Genomic DNA, 21,654 nt, shown 5'->3' with positions numbered 1-21,654 from the left:
TAAGAAAAAAATTTAGTTGTCCTTGTTTGAAATTCTCTGTTACAGTTTAGGGTCTGTATTTATAAAATAAAATATTTCAACCGCTGAGCATGCTAGCTTCTGTTTAAATCAGTGGAAAATATGTTGATCTTCCAAGACATGGATTTACTCAAGCCAGTGCTAAGGTGTAGCAGGGGGATATAGTTATTGGAAACAGTTCACTTCACCCTCCTGAAACTAAGAATCAACTCTTCAGTATATGGATCACTGGTATGTAATAATCGACTATTATTGGTCTGTCTGTTGGTCTCTTTTTAAATCAGTTTGGAACCTCCTGGAGTTATTTTCTTGCTCTGCTGACATCAATCCCATGTGGCAGAGGAGTTGTGTATAACCACTTTGGTTTAATCAATAGAATAATTGATAAACCAGATAAGATTTAAACTGATTATAGCCCCAACAGAATTCCCCAGAGGCCTTGGACTCTCTTAATTTTGACATGTGTGTTTTGTACCCTGAGGATGAAGTGCAGTTTGAATTATCTGTTTTTATTTGCTTAATGATGGGGAGGGTGTTAAAGTCAAATGTTTAATTAACCCAGCAATGGGCTGCGTTGTCACTTACACACAGCTGATTGAGATATCTCATGGAGGATAGTGAATAGGAATGATAATGTGGCACTGGGACGGAAGATTGCTTTTTCAATCTATTTGCTGGGTCACTGCTTTGAATGTCTTATTGGATGAAAGGCATTCAGCCTGGAGAAAAAATTCAGCATTTAAGTACATTTTGTTCTCTTCTCCCCCTCTAACCCCCCCTGCCCAGAAGTTAACTAAAACAGATATGTTCTAGGTTTAATAAGCCATTCATGTACTAGTAAGAGACCAGGGTAGTCAGTAGCCTCAAGCTACATAATTTCCTGTGGAACAGAAAAATTGTAATAGCATCCAAGGTATTCTAAATGTGAGCTCTTTTGTCCCTCACATCCCTTGTCCCTTGCCATTATTGTGGAGTTGTCTTTGGTTACTTGTCTCTTGCCTCTTTCTGCAGTGTTTGCTTGATATGCCCCTACCTCTAGGGCCACAGGCAGACCTTTTTCTCCTACAGAAGCATATTCTCCAGTACATTTTTGCCATTTCATGCAGCTGGCTTCTATTTGGTTGTATTTCTAATCAAATATTATAGTGAGATTGTCGAACTATTTAAAGAGATGAAAATGTGAAGCATATAGATTCTTGCTCCCTTTGCTACTGCTATTATAAAACAGTTGGTTCCATGTATATTTTATTTTGTTCAGAAGCAGTTTGCTTTCTGTATGAACTAAAATCTAGGCCAGGAAAGATTCTAATAGCCCACATATCAAAAATGCAATTCAGGCAACTGGAGTTTTAATGACTTGCTACCCACAAAACATTCCTTACTAGCTTTATAATCAATGTAAAATTCTTTGGAGGCATATGAGCAAAACTTAAAAAAATTTTTGTCATGACTTTCCTTTTTTGTAGTTCTATGCTTCTTCCTTTTATCCCCCAAAGATCTAAGCCAGGAATTTACTAATTTTTTTTCTTTGCTTTAGTCATTTGTATTCCAGAGAGCACAATAGGGAGAAGGATACAAGATTGATTTTTGTGTGTGTGTCCTCTTGAAAGCATAGTCTGGGGCATGACTACTTGTGTGTGTGGGGGGTGTGGATTTACAAAGCAACAGAAGCATGTAGCTAGTTTTCAGGTGCATTTTGGACTTTTGCAGGTCAAGGCAGACCAGAGGAGTAGCTTATCTTGAGGGACACAAGTAATAGACGAAATATAGAGCAGCTATTTCAGGAATCATGTAGGTCATTTAATTATCCATTATGATTGAGTGGCTAATGCTCTTTTGGCAATTACATGACCTCTGTTATTCTTGAAAGCTTTCCAGGCCCCCGTGGGTCGAATGACCCACCAGTCAGTGCTTGCAGACTTTATTCCACTCAAAAGGAAAGGAGATGCTGGGCGCTACTGGCATTTAGAAATGGCTGTGCTTTCTTTACCAACCACTACCCAGAATATCCTTTGTACAGCAGTCAGTGATAGGCAGCTGGTTTTGAAGTCTACCGTTCCTTCCTTGTATGCAGAAGCACGAGGTATATCGGTTTCCACAAGAGGGAATTGTGGCAAACAAACTTTAATACCAAAGTTGGCCATTATGGTATTCACAGGTTCTGTACTGCAAAGAACAAGTACTGTGGTATTAAAACTAATGTTTGATATCTCTCAAACCAATCATTCATTATCAAACTCTGAAGTTAGTGATTTTTTTCATTCCATAACTCAACAAAATAGCATTGACAATACTAATAACAGATTTTTTTAAAGAGATCATTGATTAAATCAGCCCAGTCTGAATTGGTTAATCATTATTTATTCAACTAAATAAACTTAAATAATCATGCTTATATGTGGAATCTAAAAAAAATGGTGCAGATGAACTTATTTACAAAACAGAAGTAGACTCACAGATATAGAAAGCAAACTTACAGTTACCAAAGCAGAAAGGGGGTGTGATAAATTAGGAGTTTGGGATTAACAGATACATACTACTATATATAAAATAGACAAGGATCTACTGTATAGCACAGGGAACTATAATATCTTATAATAACCTATAATGGAAAATAATCTGAAAAAATATATATATATATGTAGCTATATCTGCATAACTTTACATGTGAAACTAACACATTGTAACTCAACTACACTTCAATAAAAAAAAATCATGCTTAAATGATTATCTAATTAAAAACAGCCACTCTAAAATTGAGATGCTGATCCAAGATGGAATAATTCTGCAACATTTAGATGAATGTTTCTGACCTTTTTTTCTTTAATCAATAAAGGATCATTAATATTTCTAAAGAAAATTCTTTACTCCTGCTAAATGATAGTGAAACTTTTGCTTTTTATAATTATAGTGACTTATTGAGTAATTCTGAGAAAAGAAAATAATGTGGGTTTCTTGTGATTCTTTAGATTAAGAACAGTTATGGCGTGAAAAGTAATGACATCACAATCAAACTATTTATAGGGTTTGTTGGAAATGTACAAACAAAATTCTATATACTTAGCAAAATGGAAGATTACCATATTCTCTAGTGGTCCAATAATTTAAAACCACAGGCTTAAGAGAAATAATTTTGTTAGAATAATGTACAAACATATCCTTTAAGTAGAGACCATTTGCATTGTTATAGAAAAAATAATCTATTGGAGAAAAAAATCTTTTTAAATTTGTTACTTACACATCAAAGAGCATTGTTAACAACAACAACCCTACAAGGTTGTTTGTCCCTGGGGTAGTAAAATTAGCTATCTTTCCAAATAAATTTATCAGACCACTCTTGGTAGAACTCAAAGTTGATCTGTTTTTCTTTTTTTAAAAATTTTGTTGTTTGGTACAAATGAAAAACTGACGACATGAATTGATGTTTATAACCTTTGACCCTTCAGAAATGGAAGCCTTCTCACTTAAATTTTAAATCCTTTAGGCCAGTACTACCTTGGTATCTGGCTACTTAGAGACCTGTGAGAATGTAGTCAGTGTGAATTATATTAGTTGTTTTCTGTTTAAAAACATATTTTCCCTCATTATATATAAATACATATATTTTTTATTTTTTTTTGCGGTACGCGGGCCTCTCACCGCTGTGGCCTCTCCCGTTGTGGAGCACAGGCTCCGGACGCGCAGGCTTAGTGGCCATGGCTCACGGGCCCAGCCGCTCCGCGGCATGTGGGATCCTCCCAGACCGGGGCACGAACCCGCGTCCCCTGCATCGGCAGGCAGACTCTCAACCACTGTGCCACCAGGGAAGCCCTGTATATATGTATTTTAAAATATCTGTAGTGGAGATGAGCAGAAAATGAGAAAGCAGAATTTACACTAAAAGCAAAAGTTAGAGCTTAAACTCAAGTATCCTGAATAAGGAGTATAATTTGTCTAGTTGGCACTTTAAGAGGAAAGCAAGGACCATAAAGCAAAGTGTGATGTTTGATTTCTTATCGGTAAGTTGCTATTCTTTAAGGCATACCCTTCAAGACCTGTGTTGGACTGTGTTATTCACCCTTGGAAACCAAAAATCTATATAAGTAAATGAGTGGAGATGGTATTTGTAATTTTAAAGACCTGAAAATTCATTAAGACTTCGTATAATTAGTGGAAATGTCCACAGGATAATAAGCCCACAGAAGAATAATTTCTTAATAATAATAAGGAAGAAGGAGAGTGATTAAATAAGGGATCGTGTATAATAGAAATATACACCGAAATACAAATCTTAACCTAACCCAATCCGATTTCCACAAATTTACTTATTTACTTGAGATGGTTTTATTTTCATTCCAAATGGATAGATTTGGGGATAAGTTTATCAACTGTAAAGGAGCCCTAAATTTCTTCCTCAGTATTGTTGAATTGTAATAAAATGGGAGCACTAAAGCAGGGAAGATATCCAAGGTGTGATGAAAGTCATTTAGCAGAAAAAATTCAGGAACAGGAATGACAGAAATAACTATTCTGCAGAGAGAACGGATTTTGGCATACCTCCTAAGGGTTCTATAGTTCTCAACCCCATTTTGAGAAATCAGAAAGATCTACTGAAAGCAGATGTCTCTGAGTTACAAAAATAACCAGATGTCCTTATTAGTAGAAGCAAATGTTTGCCTCTTAATTCACATAGAACTATATGCATAGGATCACTGGATGAAATATTGTGTAAATATGGCAGCAAAGAAAATTGTGGCATGAAAGGGTCTGTCCTAAACATGTAAGCATAAAGGTTCTATCTTGAAAAGGAAAAAAAATTATTTTAGATTCATGTAGATTTAAAGGTAAGAGAAGTAAATTAAACTATTTATACTTTTGTTCACTGTGATAAGTGAGATTGGTTTTTTTTATTATGTATGTCTTTCTATCCCAAATCCTCCTGGTGAACCTTTATTCATTTTACTGTGCTTGTTTAGCTACTCTGTGCATTTTCATTGTATTTTAAACAGTGAAAGCATACGTATGAAACACATTTTTTTCTGAATGAATGATAGTCATCTTGGTTCTGTCAAGAAAAAACAAACAACCCGCAGTAGTATATAAATGCCCTCTTTGCAAGCCTACTGGGATTTAAAAAATATTAAGCCACATTGTTATAAATAGATGTAGTTTGGTGACTGCGTTGGGTTGTTAAGCAGAATAAAAGGAAAAAAAAAAGGCAAGGTATGAAGTTTTTCTGTTTGTTTTTAAATCAGGCCTTAAGAGTCAAAAAAACCTTTAGAATTAAATTGGACTCTCACTTCTGATGTGGAGCATCTTAACATAATTACAAGCTCTTTTATATAGTACTTATAGTCATTGCTAAGTTAATGTTCAAACCTTTGATTAAGAAGTCACAAAGCTGAATGTGTTCAGACAGCTGTGTAATAATACCTCTCCTGTTCACAAAACAGAGCACTATTTTAGTTTTTTTTCCTGTTCCGCATATTTATTGATAGAAATCTCTCCTCCTATGCTAGCTATGTTTTTAATAGTGAAATATTAAAATGCTGTATTATGATACATTCTATAACTTGAAAGTTAACAAAAGCAGCTCTGCTCCTTCATGTCCTTGCCTTGTCACTCCCTGGTGCTGTTCGACTCTTCCATCCTTCTTATCAGAGTATCTCAGTGCTTAGTTGAGCTTGTTTATCTTAAAAGAGCAGGAGGCAGGCTTTTAGGGAGTAAGCTGCATGTTCCAGTATAACAGGAACCAATGCTGTTTGACTTGAAAAACATTTGATCTCTTACATTAACAGCCCATGTCACTGTAATAGGACTACAGCCGGGCTGTTGTTCAGTTTTCTATTATTTTAGCTTTGAAAGAACTGTTAGAGCTGCTCCAAAATCTCCGTGTTTAAAATTGTATATTGGCAGTCCCCCCAGGACTCGTAAGTAAACAAGGTGATGTGTGTGGCCAGAGGGAACATATTTTGTTAGCTTTGTTTTAAATAAGAACCTTCTCTATCTAAAGATGGTTTTTGTCTGATCCCTGATAGTGTGCTGCATGACTTTGCTTTTGTAAATTTGCACATCTTAAAACATATTTTTGTTTGTTATTAATGTGTGTGCTCAGTAACTATTCATTATGAACTTTAATATTTTTTCTCAAATAATGAAGCATTTAGTTTTCTCATGAAGCTTAACTTCAAATATTCTGCACAATTTCCCTAAGTACAGCAGTTTGTGCAGCAGTTGTTGGAAACTGGCAAGCAAGAATCTAAGGGGAATGTTTGTTAGACTTAAGTATTATTTAGTTTTATTTTAAAATATTCAGTTATTGGTAATTTCTATGCCAGAAATAGTTTGACGTTGGAATCAGGTAGCAGTACCTAAAGAATAGAAAATAAAATTTGTAAAATCAGGTGGTTCTCTTCCTTTTTAAGAGTACCTCTTATTGTAATAGTGATAGAATGGCAGCTTATTGTAGTAGTGGTGGAATGGCAGCAATTTTACTCCTTCCTTTCTTCCTTCCTCTACCTATTTTTAGGTTTGTTTTCCTGTTCTGATTCTTTTCTGATGTAATACAGCATTGCTAGGCCACCCAGGACTTTCCTTGCATTTAACCTAAAATACATACATCAGCCAACACAAGCATAATTGGTTGAAAGGCAGCCATCTATCTGGGGAGTTCTTCTAAATACTGAATGTGTCATGCACTTTGACATGACATATCTGTAATATCTGAATACAGAAAGCACTTTCTGCATTAGCTATAGGTGTTAAAGCAGTAGTGTGTTTTAAGAATGTCTGCTGTGCAAATTCTGGCTTGTGGGGTAATGACAAGTGTTTGCCTGCATAGACAATATATTTTTCCTCTTGAGGTCCCCACACACCTAGTTTCCCTCAAGCTCATCATCTCTGTCAGGTTAATCAATAGGCACCGTATGGCAGAGGGTCAGTAATCAGTGTCATCGTGCCTTTAAATCGTGTTGAAAATTTGCTTAAAGCCTGGGCCAATTAACATCGAGATGATGAATGGATGGGAAGATGGAAAGAGCCTGACGCTCAGGGGCTTTGTGAGGAGGAGATGCTCAGCTGTTGAGCAGCAGACACCAGCGAATAAAATCAGCCATTCATGTGAGCTCAGTCCACCCACTCTTAATGATAATGTCAATCTAGCAAAATATATACACATTGGAGTTGTCACAAGTTCATAAATCAAAGGAGTTTGTCAAAGGCATTCAGATTAACGAGGCAGCAGCAATAACAAGTCAAATTTGCATAGAGAATTGCTCGAATCTCAGTAAATTATGATCCTGTTTTTCATTTGATTATTTGCTAATGTCTCAAGAGGGAGAATGATTATATTAGCATGCAAAATCTACTCCAGAAGTAGAAATCTGAGGTATAGAAGACCAGCACACTATGACAATTAATCAGCTTCTGCATACTAGCATAAATGTACAAGGCCCAGAAATCAACTTCTTTTTATTATTATTTCTCCTTGCCACTGATCCAAATGGTTCAGCTTGACAGAGACTTTATATTGCTTTAACAGTGTTTTGAATTGTGCCTGCAGGCAAGACATAGTTATGCAGCTATAACCAACCTATCCATCTGCCAACCAGATTGGAATTCTCCTATCCAAGGCTTCCATTAACCCCCACTGACAGCTCCAAACAGGATTAAGAATTTGCAAGCATAAAAAATAGTTGTTCTTTGCAAATATACACAATCCCTTTGCATCTTGAGAAAGGCTGCATCTGTGTTTTGTAATTAGTGTTGGACAGTGTAGCAGAGGGAAAAACCTACTTGGCGTTTTTTGGACTTTTGTCATAAGGGAGTAAGGCAGTACTAATGGAAGTTCTGTGTTTGGTTGTCCCAGAGAGTGCTTTCCATTCTCTCCGGTTCCTAGCACTGTGCTTGAATTGGTGTTATTACTAGAAAATATCACTTCTTGAAAGGTTTAACTAGTGGATCTTGTTGAAGGTGAGCAGTATAGGGAGGCTTTGATGTGGCTGTGGTTTAATAGAATATGTCAAATGATAAAACGTGCTGGAGAAGCAATGTGCATGAAAACATGCTAGAGAATATTATCTTATGAGGACACTTGAGGCCCTCCCTAAAATAAAACTGGTACTTGAATAGGATTCTTCAGTCAGCTTCTGAACTTAAATGACCTAAGTTTTCTCCATTGTATCCTAGAAGAATTAATTAAAATTTGCTTAAACACACAACGCATACACTACCCCCCTGCCACACACAGTGTTTTGTCTTTTTCATTGAAGAGTTTGAATGATTTTTATTTATGTAGCTAAATCATCTTTTAACCTTGTAGAAGAATAATTGGACTTGTTTTTTTTGCGGTACGCGGGCCTCTCACTGTTGTGGCCTCTCCCGTTGCGGAGCACAGGCTCCGGACGCGCAGGCTCAGCGGCCATGGCTCACGGGCCCAGCCGCTCTGCAGCATGTGGGATCTTCCCGGACCGGGGCATGAACCCATGTCCCCTGCAACGGCAGACGGACTCTCAACCATTGTGCCACAAGGGAAGCCCTGGTCTTGTTTTTGAAAATTACAAATCATACATATTTTGAGGATATAATTAGCTCCAAATCATGTAATAAGGTAATGGGAAAAATATTAATCCAATTAGTAATTTACAGGTCAAGCCCATGTTATGATGTTTGCAACTAGCTATGGAAATTGGTCTCAAGATTTTTCTCTTCACATGGGTTGTCATTTTACATGATGATGAACAAGTAATTCAAAATCATAATTTTAATTCACCACGATTTACCTGCTTTGCTAAAATGATACAATTTTCCTGTTACAGAGACCATTGAATTCTCCCAGTGAAGAATGTGGCATAGGTGGAAAATGTTACTTCTAGTTTTAGAGCTGGTAATTTTATTTTTAACAGATGTCTATTCAAACAGGCTCAGGCTCTGTTGCACCATCCAACCTTGAGCAAGATGCTTACTCAAAGATTATTATAAGTCATTATGAGTGGCTTGACTTTACATCACTGTGTAAATTAGTTTAGTTTTTTATTTGATTATATAATCAACTCTTAATTATCCATGTCACCAGGAGTTGTGTGTTCGAATAGATAACTGAAAACAGTAAATAAGCCACTTACTAGGTTGTGGAGAATATTGCTCCCGCCATAAACATCTGAAAAGTTAGGAGTGCTTTGCTTATCAACAGAAGAACATTTCCTTGTTAATGAAGGGTTGGCAAACTTTATTTGTAAAGGACCAGATAATAAACATTTGAGGTTTTGTGGGCCATAGGACCTCTGTCCTGACTACTCACCTCTGCCATTGTAGTGTGAAAGCAGCCACAGACAAGATAATGAACAAGGGTGGCTAACTTTCAATAAAACATTATTTGTAGAAACTTTATTTAGAGCAGGAGCTGGCAAACTCCTCCTGTAAATTATACTGGCATTAAAGTTTTAGGATGGGGACTTCCCTGGTGGTCCAGTGGTTAGGACTCCACGCTCTCAATGCAGGGGGCACAGGTTTGATCCCTGGTCAGGGAACCAGGATCCCACGTGCCCACGTGGCATGGCCAAATAAATAAATAAATGAATAAGTAAAGTGGTGGGATGATAGGACTGTAGTTGGGCTATCACTGAAGTTTCTCTGCTATGAAAACCCTTTTTTTTAAAATTTATTTATTTTATTTATTTTTGGCTGCTTTGGTTCTTCGTTGCGGTGTGTGGGCTTCTCATTGCGGTGACTTCTCTTGTTGCAGAGCATGGGTTCTAGGCACGTGGGCTTCAGTAGTTGTGGCATGTGGGCTCAGTAGTTGTGGCTCGCGGGCTCTAGAGCACAGGCTCAGTAGTTATGGCACACGGGCTTAGTTGCTCTGCAGCATGTGGGATCTTCCTGGACCAGGGCTCGAACCCTTGTCCCCTGCATTGGCAGGCAGATTCTGTGTGTATGTGTGCGGTACGCAGGCCTCTCACTGTTGTGGCCTCTCCCGTCGTGGAGCACAGGCTCCGGACGCGCAGGCTCAGTGGCCATGGCTCACGGGCCCAGCCACTCCACGGCATGTGGGATCTTCCCGGACCGGGGCACGAACCCGTGTCCCCTGCATCGGCAGGTGGACTCTCAACCACTGCGCCACCAGGGAAGCCCTGGCAGGCAGATTCTTAACCACTGCGCCACCAGGGAAGCCCCATGAAAACCATTTTTAAAGCTAGCTGGATGGTGTGGGTGTAAGGTTCCAATTATTTATTAAGCCCTTATTATCTGTATATTATGTAATGTGTTGGGAGGTAGAGGGAGCCACAAAGACTGCCCAATAAGCTTACAGTCTTATTGGGTAGTTGAGAGTAACATGCAAAACATTCATCTATTTAAGTGCCAAATTGTGTGGACCAAATAAAAATGTTAGGGCATTTCCAGTAAAATAAGGTGGAGTAATTGTATGGTTTCTTAGAGAAGACAGTTGAAACATTTTAAGAATGGGTAGGACTCAAATCGATTAAATAATTGGTTTATAATTCTAGACTAGCATTAAGGACCCTTCTAGCATGGAAATTTCAAGACCAAATCACATGTTTATAAGACTGTGAAGAGACTTGCTTAACTAGGGCAGAAAAATGTACATTGAGGGAAGTAACTTGATATAATGTAGCAGAAATTCTGGAAGGTCTTGAAAACCAGGCCTAGAACTTCATATTTAATTTCATAGAAACAAAGAGCCACTAAAAATTTTTGAGGAAAAAAGACCACCACGGCAGTAGTGGTGATTAAGAAAGATTAATCTGGGCTTCCCTGGTGGCACAGTGGTTAAGAATCTGCCTGCCAGTGCAGGGGACACGGGTTCGAGCCCTGGTCCGGGAAGATCCCACGTGCAGCGGAGCAACTAAGCCCGTGTGCCACACTACTACCGAGCCTGTGCTCTGGAGCCCACGTGCCACAACTACTGAGCCCACATGCCACAACTACTGAAGCCTGTGCACCTAGAACCTGTGTTCCGCAACAAGAGAAACCACTGCAATGAGAAGCCACTCGCCGCAACTAGAGACAGACTGCAGCAACGAAGACCCAACTCAGCCAAAAATAAATAAATTCATTAATTTTAAAAAATTGACTCTGAGGATTTAGGTCTGGGATAGAAAGAAAAGTTGAGAAGGAAAGAGCTAGCCTAGAATGGGTGGGAATGGTAAAGAGTGCTTTAAATTTGGATATGTTGGACTTCCCTGGTGGTCCAGTGGTTAAGTGGTCCAGTGGTCCAGGGGGTGCAGGTTTGATCCCTGGTCTGGGAAGTTCTGCATGCCGTGCGGTGCGGCCAAAAAAAAAAAAAAAAAAACCCACAACAACAAAAAATAAATTTGAATGTGTTGATTTTGAGACATTTTAAGTTTTTTTAAAAAAAATGTGATTCCTTTTTTTTTTATTCACCCCCAGGTTACTTCCGGAAACATTTTAGGCAAAATACATCCCTGAGATCTAATGCATGGGCTTTAGCGGTATTTCACTTTGACTTTTTCCTACCCAAATTTCTGTTACCATATCTGCATGTCTGCAGATGTTATAACTCTAATGCTTCCAGTTTGAAGTTAAATTCAAAGTTGTCAGTGAGGCTTTTATTCTGCCCTTTAAAGTTCTAACCTAGTGAATGCTGAGTTAAGAGATAAACATTCAAGTTAATATAAAAGGTAACAAGTTATATAGTATCTTTTACAGAAATATTTTCATGTAATGCTAATATTTATACACTGTTGTTAACTGCAGGACTTACAGACACATTCTGCAAATGATTTACTATAATGAAATGTTCCATCTGAGTGTTGTGAATGAGTTGTTCTGGGCAGTCAGGTTTTTCTAGTTGGCTCAGGGTTAAGAGGTAGAATATAACTTTTATTTTTATTGAAGGAATTTTTTCCCTCAAGTTATTTTTCATTTATCTAACTTCTGTTTTTCCATTTCTTAACATATTTTCTTCTAGGTTTCATCTGTTTGGTTAATTTTTATTTTGACAGATTTACAGAAAATTTGAAAGAATAGTACAAAAATCCCCTTATACTTTTTTTTTTTTGCAAAAACATTTATTTATTTGGCTGCATCGGGTCTTAGTTGTGGCATGTGGGCTCTTTGTTGACGCGTGCGGGCTTCTCTCTAGTTGTGGCGTATGGGCTCAGTAGTTGTAGCACACAGGCTCTCTAGTTGTGGCATGAGGGCTCTGAAGCGCATGGGCTTAGTTGCCCTGCAGCATGTGGGATCTTAGTTCCTTGACCAGGGATTGAACCCATGTCCCCTGCATTGGAAGGCAGATTCTTAACCACTGGACCACCAGGGAATCCCTTTATACTCTTCACACAGATTCTCCATATGTTAACATGTTACCGTGTTTGCTTTATCTCTATACATACACACATATATATACTAACATCCATTTACTTATATTTTCTGAGTTCTTTGAAAGTTAGTTACAGACATATGTCCTTTTACCTCTAAATGTTTCTGTTGTATGTTTTCTGAAACCAAGGACAGTTCTTTTAAGTAACCACAGTACAAATGATACAAATGAACTTATTTACAAAACAGAAATAGACTCACAGACATAGAAAAGAAACTTATGGTTACCAAAGCAGAAAGGTGTGGGGGGGTGCTGGGGGGGATAACTTTGGAATTTGGGATTAACACTACTACTTTATATAAAATAGATAAACAGTAAGGACCTACTGTATAGCACAGGGAATTATATTGAATATCTTGTAATAACCTATAATAGAAAAGAATCTGAAAAAAGAGTAGATATAAATGTATCACTGAATCGCTTTGCTGTACACCTGAAACATTGTAAATCAACTGCTTCAATTAAAAAAAAAATGACAGTACAAATTGTCAAAATCAGGAAGTTGAATGTCTAAACAAACTTTGGTACATCCATACAGTGATACTACTTGCCAATGAAAAGGAAAGAACTGCTGATATATGCAAGAACACAATGAACAAATGAATCTCACAAATGAATGTATTATGTTAGGTGAAAAAAGACTCAAAAAATTACATACTATATGATTCATTTTATGACATTTTAGAAAAGACAAAATTATTGAGACAAAATAAATCAGTGATCACCGGGGAAAGGGGGGTTTGGGAGGTGATGGGACTGCTTTACATCTTGATTGTGGTGGTTAACACAGCTTTATGCTTTTGTCAAAACTCAGAACTATACAACAAAAAATAATAAATTTTTCCATATGTAAATTTTAAAAGCGGGGAAACAATCAGGAAATTAACATGATACAGTGTTATTAGTTCATCCATAGACTTGTTTCATATTTTCCAATAATGTCCTTTATACAAACCTTATGTCATAATACCCACTCAGTAATATCCACTTAATAATTACCCATCAAGAACAGTTAAAGGGTGGGGAGGAAAAAAATTGTGGATATAGGCTAGATAGTTATTACTCATCCTGTTAGGCTCAGCTCACTTATTTTTCACTGTATAATTCAGTGCAGAGGAGTTTACCATCAATTTTGTTTCAGCCCCTCCCCCCCAGTAACCTCAGATCACAAACTGCATTCAGTTACATCTCTTTAGTTTTCTTTAATCTGAAAGCAGTTCCTTATGACCTTGACATTTTTTAAAGTACAGACTAGTAATTTTATAGGATGCCCGTCAGTTTGGGCTAGTCTGTTGTTTTCTCATGATCAGATTGAGGTTATGTGTATTGAGCAGGATGACCTCAGAAGTAATAGTATCAATAATATCAATGACCTCAGTATATCGTATCAAGAGGCACATAAGGTTAAGGTGGTATCTACCAGATCTCTCCACTGTGAGGCTACTGTTCTTTTCTTTTGTAATTATTAAGTATATTATGGAGAAATATTTTGAGATTATGTAACTCTCCTGTTATTTGTCACCCACTAATTTGTGTGATAAGTCTTACTTGCATCTTTTAGTTACCCTTAAATAGAACTTACTGGACATAATGTAGCTTGATGACCCAGGACAGTTGTGAACATTGCTTATTGCGATGCATCATAGTTAAAAGATACAAGGAATATCTGTGCTACTGAGCTCTCCTGGGTGATGTTGGAGATCACAGGCTTTGAGAGCCAGTTGAGGTGACTGTTAGGTATACACAGCTATTTCATCATTCCCGGCCACCCTCGACTGTAGAGCTATTACTTTCTTATTCACTGGCTTTCTGGTTCTCCTCTTCACTATTAGTAGGGTACCTTACTCCTTGCTCCTGATATCATGACTGTTTAATGTCCCTGCTCCTATTTTATGCAAGAGGGTTGAATTTTTTGTATTGATTTGTTTCTCATGGTGGATGGTCCAGTAAAAGTAAAAAATGAGTAGAAAGAAGTAGGGAAAAAAGTAAAAAATGCTGGGTTAATCTGTCAAAAAAGAACTAGTTATAACAATGTTTTTCTCTTTTTCCTTTTTGTTAATGTTGAGTTACTTTAAAAAAAAACAACAACACAATATATAATATATATATCCTTTGCCCTGATGGGGTGGAGAAGGGAAAGGAGCTCCTCTACAGCTCTATGTTCTGCTCTCAGGTAGTAATTATCCTTTAGCTCCCTTCATCTTTTAATACCTTAGACATTCTTATAATACCCACTCAATAGTTTACTATCTAAATCAGATAAAATAGAGGGTCAGAAGGAAAAAAATTATTGATGTGGGCTAGATAGCCACTACTCATCCTCTTAGGTTCAGATCACTGTTTTTCACTATGTAATTTAGTATAGAGAGTTTGCCGTCAATTTTGTTCCATCCGAAGCACCTGTAGAGTAAAAATGTGATTTATAATGTGTTCAGTATAAAAAACTTCCACCAAAAAGTAATTAGGCTTCCAACTTTATTATAATGACATTTTCAAAAAACAATTAATTTTGAAATATAGGACCTTACATTTAATTAAACAGGTTTAGGTGATCTGAAATGGTATTTTATTTAAAGGAGGGTGTAGAACTTCATGGTCTGGGAAATAGTTACTTGCAAATTATAAGTTTAAAATTGAATACTGGCTTAATTGGATACAGTTAAAATTGAATATTGGCTTAAGTTTTTATTATATAAGACATTTAATTTTAGCATTTAAAACATTTGATCTGTACTTTTTTTTTTTTAAGAAAAGTTAAATATACAATTGATTTTATGGGTTTAATGTTGACCTTTCCCTTCCTTTGATTCTCTTATAATGGCGTATATTGCTAGTTTCCTTATCTGGAATGCTTTATTTTATTTTACTTTAGTTTATTTTTATTTTTAAATTTTTTTGGCCACACCACATGGCTTCCTAATTCCCCTACCGGGAATGGAACCTGGGCCCTCAGCAGTGAAAGCATGGCGTCCCAACCACTGGACCGCCAGGGAATTCCCTGGGATGCTTTATAGTCATTAACTCAACTATATCTCTCCTTCATTTTTTTGTAGATAGTCTACGTTCCTTTTTTCCCCAAAACAGAGAGTAAAAGCAGAATTCTAAAGTTATTGAGCCTCTATCCCTTGCTTGTAACATAGCATTTTTTCTTCTTCTTTGTCCCTAAAATTGACCTTTAAAGTGATCATTACAAATGTAAAATTATCAAGTTAAACCTCATAAAAAATTTCTGCCCAAAAGGACCTTAATGTACTGGCCTGTCAAGGTGACACACAAGGCACACAGATGTTAGCCACAGAGGGCCTTTTGATACTATATGTATGCTATTTATCCTTTAATATCTTTCAAAATATAATATTTGATACAAAGCAAAAAATTCATAATACCTAAATTTAAAACACTGTTATGATCCTATATTCTAATAATGATTTCATACTTGGATGAAGTTTTTCAGATAAACTCATATGTTGGATATAATTTCTGTATCTAAAAGTAACTCCTCAGTTAGAATGTGATGAATATATGTAATGTAATGAGTAAATCAGCTGCAAATTCTAAAATGTTAACATTACACATGTAATTGTGGAAAATAGAGCCCAAATAATGTGTACTTGGATTTTCTGTATTTTATCTTGCGGAGAGTGATTTACATGTGTTACTAGATTTTTTAAAATTATTTTTTAATGTGATAAAATACACATAACATAAAATTTATCACCTTTAACATTTTAAATTGTATAGTTCAGTGGTATTAAATACATTCATAATGTTGTGCAACCATCACCCCCATCCATCTCCATAACTCTTTTCATCTCGTAAAACTGCAACACTCTACCCATTAAACAATAACTCCCCATTCCTCCCTTTTCCCAGCCCCTGGTAACCAACATTCTACTTTCTGTCTCTATGATTTTGACCACTCTAAGTGTCTTATATAAGTGGAATCATAATGCATTTATCTTTTTGTGACTGGCTTATTTCACTTAGCATAATGTCTTCAAGGTTCATCCATGTCGTGGTTTGTGTCAGAATATCCTTCCTTTTTAAGGCTGAAGATTATTCCATTGAATGTATATACCACATTTTGCCTATCCATTCATCCCTCAGTGTACACTTGGGTTGCTTACACGTTTTCGCTGTTGTGGATAATGCTGCTATGAACACAGACATAAAAATATCTCTTTGAGGGCTTCCCTGGTGGCACAGAGGTTGAGAGTCCGCCTGCCGATGCAGGGGACGCGGGTTTGTGCCCCGGTCCGGGAAGATCCCACATGCCGCGGAATGGCTAGGCCTGTGGGCCATGGCCGCTGAGCCTGCGCGTCCGGAGCCTGTGCTCCGCAACGGGAGAGGCCACAACAGTGAGAGGCCCGCGTATCGCAAAAAGAAAAAAAAATCTCTTTGAAACTCTGCTTTCAGTTTTTTTGAGTATGTACCCAGAATTGGAATTGTTGGATCATATAGTAATTCCTTTTTTAATTCTTTGAGGAATCATACTGTTTCCCATAGCTGATGTACCATTTTACATTCCCGCCAAAGGTGCACAAGGGTTACAATTTCTCAGCATCCTCATCAATGCCTGTTATTTTCTGTTTTTTGTTTTTGATAGTAGCCTACCTAATGAATGTGAAGTACCTTGTAGTTCTGCTGTTCATTTCTGAAATGATTAGTGATGTTGACCATCCTTTCATGTGCTTGGTGGTCATTTGTATATCTTCTTGGATAAATGTCTATTCAAGTCCTTTGCCCATTTTTTAATCAGGTTCTGTTTTTTTGTTGCTGAGTTTTTACAACTTCTCTCTATATTCTGGATGTTAATCCTTTATCAGTAAATGATTTGCAAAATTTTTTCCCATTTTGTGGGTTGGCTTTTACTCTGTTGATATTTAGAACTCTGAACTCGCTTGCAGTTGAATTGTTTATTTCCCTCTTTTTAAGTATTTAAAAATCTCACTGATGTTTTAGGGCCTTCTAGCTGCTATTTGAAGTGATAATGGCAAGAGTGGACTCTAATCTTAAACTACTGATAAATTTTATTGCTTTGAGCTAACTAAGCACTATGCTCTTTTTAATAAAGAAAAGAAAATCAAATCAGAGAAAAGAGGAAGAGAAATAACTAATTGTTTTTAGGATCCAGACATAAGAACTTGGACCAAACATTTAGTATGGTTTAAAACTAATTATTTAAAAGAGAAGGCAATAATCCTGGTTTAAGTTGTTATCAGCTAAGTATAGACTGGAGCTTTCTTGTGTCCAGTGCCAAAGAACAATAAACTGGACTTATAATGAACATGATCTGCTAGGCAGTGCTTAAATATAGATGAAATACTTTTCCACCTAGATCCCTACATATATTTATTTATATACATGGGCATATGTTTTCCTTTACATAAGTGTATGTCTGTATGTATATAAATCTTCAAATGAACAAATGCATAAATATACACGGTATTCTAGCTTACAGAATTAAAAATGTAATTCAGTTTACTCCCACAGAATAAGATTGAAGATAATGAGAACTGAATTAAAGCTTACTTTCTTTCACAGAATTCCTCAGAGAGAGAAGACTGTAATAATGGCGAACCCCCTAGGAAGATAATACCAGAGAAGAATTCACTTAGACAGGTATGAAATTCAGTCTTACTTAAAAAGCTACCAACAACAAAATAAAAGACAGGAAACCCTCAATTTGCCATTCGTTAAGTACTGGAGCTTAAATTAAGAGTACTCTGAAGTTGGTCTGGCTCTAGCCATCAATTTCAGTCAGTTACATTGTTTTCCCAATCATTTAAAAAATATCCTAGGTATACAAGTACAGGGCAGTCAATTGTTTATGTGTAGTGAAAACAAAATCAAAGAAAAAGTTTCTTGTTTAGGAAAAATAACCTGAAGTGCATCTTAAGTGCAGGTAGTAGAATAGTTCTCTTTAAACCTTACTTTTCTATTAAGATTTTTCATACACTAAAAAAAAATAATAATCAAAAGGGATCTACCTATGATGAAGTTAGCTCCTCTTAGTCTAAGCAATATTTGTTTGCTTTTTCTAGAAGTAAAGGCCGTTATTAATGACAACTTTAAAATAATTTTTACTCACCACGGTGCCCCCACTCCTCAAACTTTTTCTTTGAAAGTTCAATTCCATGGTGCTCTGTTTTTAAAAATTAAAATGTTCAAAAACATTTGGTCAAAATATTGGCTCTTCTCACTGCCTGTAGCAACCTCTAACGTCTTCCATCCCTCACTGGCAACAAAAACAAGTTCTTACAGTATTGCCAGCAGTAGTAAAAATTATTTTACTTGCATTTATGGCATTATTCTAAGAAAAAGGAGAATAGATTAAATATTTGTTGAGCACCTACCATGAACCTGATACTTATTTTACTTCACTCTCACAATAACCCCGTAAAGTTGCTAGGTATGATTTCCATTTTATAGATGAAGAAAATGGAGGCTGAGAGAGATTCAATGACTTGTTGTTTATTTAGCAAGTCAGTGATTTGAAACCCAGATCTCAGTGTTGCCAAAGCATTTCTACTTCTGCCTTCTAACTCTGTAGGTTGTAGACAGTGTTAATTTAGGGGAAAAGTAGTTGAAATTGTGACACTCATTTTTTATTTACTTTTTTATTTACTATATGTTAAAACATTTTTGGATGGGCAAAATTTCTTTTATAAAAATAATTGTGTGGTAAGTAGAACTGAATCAGTTCAGGAAGCTTTGTTAAATAGCCAAAAGATCAGGGATTGATATTGTTCAGTTAGAGCTTTAACTATTTGGAGATAAACACCTGATCTATAAATCTAAATATATAGGACAAAATTGAATTAAGATAAATTTGGAGGTGGAAACACTCTGCCCCACTATACAGAAACAACTGTCAGAAAACAATGACATGACAAAAAGTTTTGGCAACTTTATTTAAGCTAACAAACGAATTTTCACTCTGCAAAGTTATAAATTAATTTTAATAGGCTGATCCAGATGGTCCATTTGGAAAATGGATAGGCTGATCTGTTGAAAATTAAACTAAATTTATCTCTCTCATACTTCAAACCGAAGCAAGAGAGAGAATCGTGCCTATTAAGTCCAGCACATACAGATGGACCAGCAGGTCACACATGGGACTAATCTGATTCATTTAAAAAATAAATGCATACATTATTGAATCATTTTATACTTGCAAGATCTGTTGTGTGCAGTATTTGAAATAATGTTGTTTTTTTCATTGCTTTTTTAGCAGGTTCTCTTTACCCCCTCTGCTTTAATATAACAACCGTTTTGGGGTTTGTTTTGTTTGTCCTCCTAGTGCTCCAAACTGATTTTTCTAATATCTGTCATTCAGTGTTGAGATCCAAGCTCTGGAGATTAATTAGGTCATGAGGCTTTTCCCCCTCCTTTCTTTGTAAAGGGTTTTATCTCCATTCTCTTTGTGAAGAGCATGAACTCAATGTTCTTGGAAAGAGAAATGGCCTTTAGAAATGGGGAAGTAGGAGATCCTCCTGGGGCACTCGGAGTCTTTTAGCTTCTGGGTGTTTTAACAGCCCCATGAATGCAGATTTGTAAATTTATTGCAGTGCCATCTGGTTTTTTGCTCGAACCAGATTACTGTTGGCTTGTGTCTGCCTATTGTGGTGGTCACTCCCTAGGAGCTTGCCCTCTCAGTCTTAGGGATGAGTGATGAATAGCAGGGGTCAATAGAAGCGGGTCACAGGGCAGCTGTCCAGGATTGCCCTGAACTTGATTACGCCACCGCCAAGTTTTTTAATGTAGGATGTAGTATATAAGCTGTCTAAACTCCCTCTTTTCACTAATGCATATGACAATAATGAAGTGCCATTTGCTCCCCCCACCCCACCTTTAGTCAAGTTATTATAGATAAAAAGATGTCAAAGCTGCCTTTTACCTAGTGTTGATGTAAGTAGGATTTGCATCATGTGGGCCAGTCCCTTGAGATTCTTTTGCAGACTATTTCTAATGGGGTTTCAGGAACTCTTTCACCACTGATTTTAAAATGCTAAGTTATGTTCTAATAAATTTAGTGTTGTTTTAAACTAATTTTAGAGCTTATATATATTATTCTAAAGTATAGTTTTACCATTGTTGATAGGATATGACCACTGCCTGTTAAAACTTGGAGTTATTTAACTACTGGAGGAGCTGAAAGAAGTATTATCATTACAGTTCTTACAGACATTAAAAGGGTAAAAGGGAATATTACAAATAACTTTAAGCCAAAAATTTGGCTTCTTCCATGATATGGACGAATTCCTTGAAAAACACAACTTACTGAAACCAAAACAAGGTGAAACAAAATTTGAATAGCCATATGTCTATTAAAAAAATTGAATTATCAAAAGGCCCATATGGTTTCCTGGTGAACTCTATCAAACGTTTAAGGAATAAATAACACCAAAATAGAAAATAGAGAAGGAAAGAACACTCCCTGACTTGTATTATGAGGTTACCATAACCATAATTCCAAAACTTGACGAAGACCTTAGCAGAAAAAGAAACTACTACCTTAGCAGAAAAAGAAACTACAGAAAAAGAAATTACTCCCTGTGTCACCAAGTCATTTTGTATACCTGCTTTTCCATTTCATTTCCAACATCAGAAGGCAGTAGAGTTCAGGGCAGGGGAAAGAAATGCAATGTATTCTTTAAATTTTCTAAGCTTTTGAATAATCTTCTGACATCTTGGCATTAAGTGTAAACATTTATTTAAAGGACGTACAAAGTAGCTACAGTTTTCTTTTTACTTTTATTCCTAGAATGTGAAGCCAAGAAAACCATAGCAAATGTGTTCATAGCTTTTATTCATATCTGCAAACAAGGGCAAAGGCCTGGGAGGATACATGAAAGTACTCATTACTTTTTGAAAACATAACCTTACAACATGCAACTCCTTCTTTGCTTCACATTGGTGCTAATAGGATCTGTCAACCCTGCCTTTCTCTGTAATTGAGTAAATTGTGACCTCTGTCTAATCCTTCCCCCATCCCCCATTCCCTTTGTGTATGTGTCCACTTACCATCCTGAGAACGTGGGTAATGATAAATAAAGCATTGAGTAGTGCTCTCTCAACTCTTTGAAAGCAGCATGATGCCAGCCCTCTAGTTATATTTCTTTAAGTGTTTACGTTTTTCTGTATTCTTTCTCTTGTGTAGCTGGAACCCTGGGGATGCAAAGCCATGAGAGAGGCCAAGAAGCTAACAAAGTAGCTGTCTCCCTTGTTAGCTTGTTCCTTTATTCTTTAAAAACAAGATAAAAACCATCTGGCTCAGGGCATTACATTTTCCTCCC

General features: G+C 36.6%; 1 protein-coding gene across 8 annotated transcripts in view; it reads left to right on the top strand.

Annotated features, from left to right (window-relative positions):
- Positions 1-21,654, top strand: part of BTRC (beta-transducin repeat containing E3 ubiquitin protein ligase) — a 184,250-nt gene that overhangs the window by 80,338 nt on the left and 82,258 nt on the right. For 5 of the 8 annotated variants that reach the window (XM_060034221.1, XM_060034230.1, XM_060034225.1 and 2 more), the window contains one exon: positions 17,900-17,977. The exons of 2 other annotated variants lie outside the window; for them this stretch is intronic. In XM_060034221.1, the coding sequence (XP_059890204.1) occupies positions 17,900-17,977 (78 nt within the window). Of the gene's footprint in view, positions 1-5,882; positions 5,928-17,899; positions 17,978-21,654 lie in introns of those variants that run through there. One more of the 8 variants, XM_060034229.1, reaches the window with a different exon arrangement.

This window comes from Delphinus delphis, chromosome 16 (genome assembly GCF_949987515.2).
Source record: "Delphinus delphis chromosome 16, mDelDel1.2, whole genome shotgun sequence".
Lineage (NCBI taxonomy): Eukaryota > Metazoa > Chordata > Mammalia > Artiodactyla > Delphinidae > Delphinus > Delphinus delphis.
This window is presented reverse-complemented; position numbering and strand designations above follow the sequence as displayed.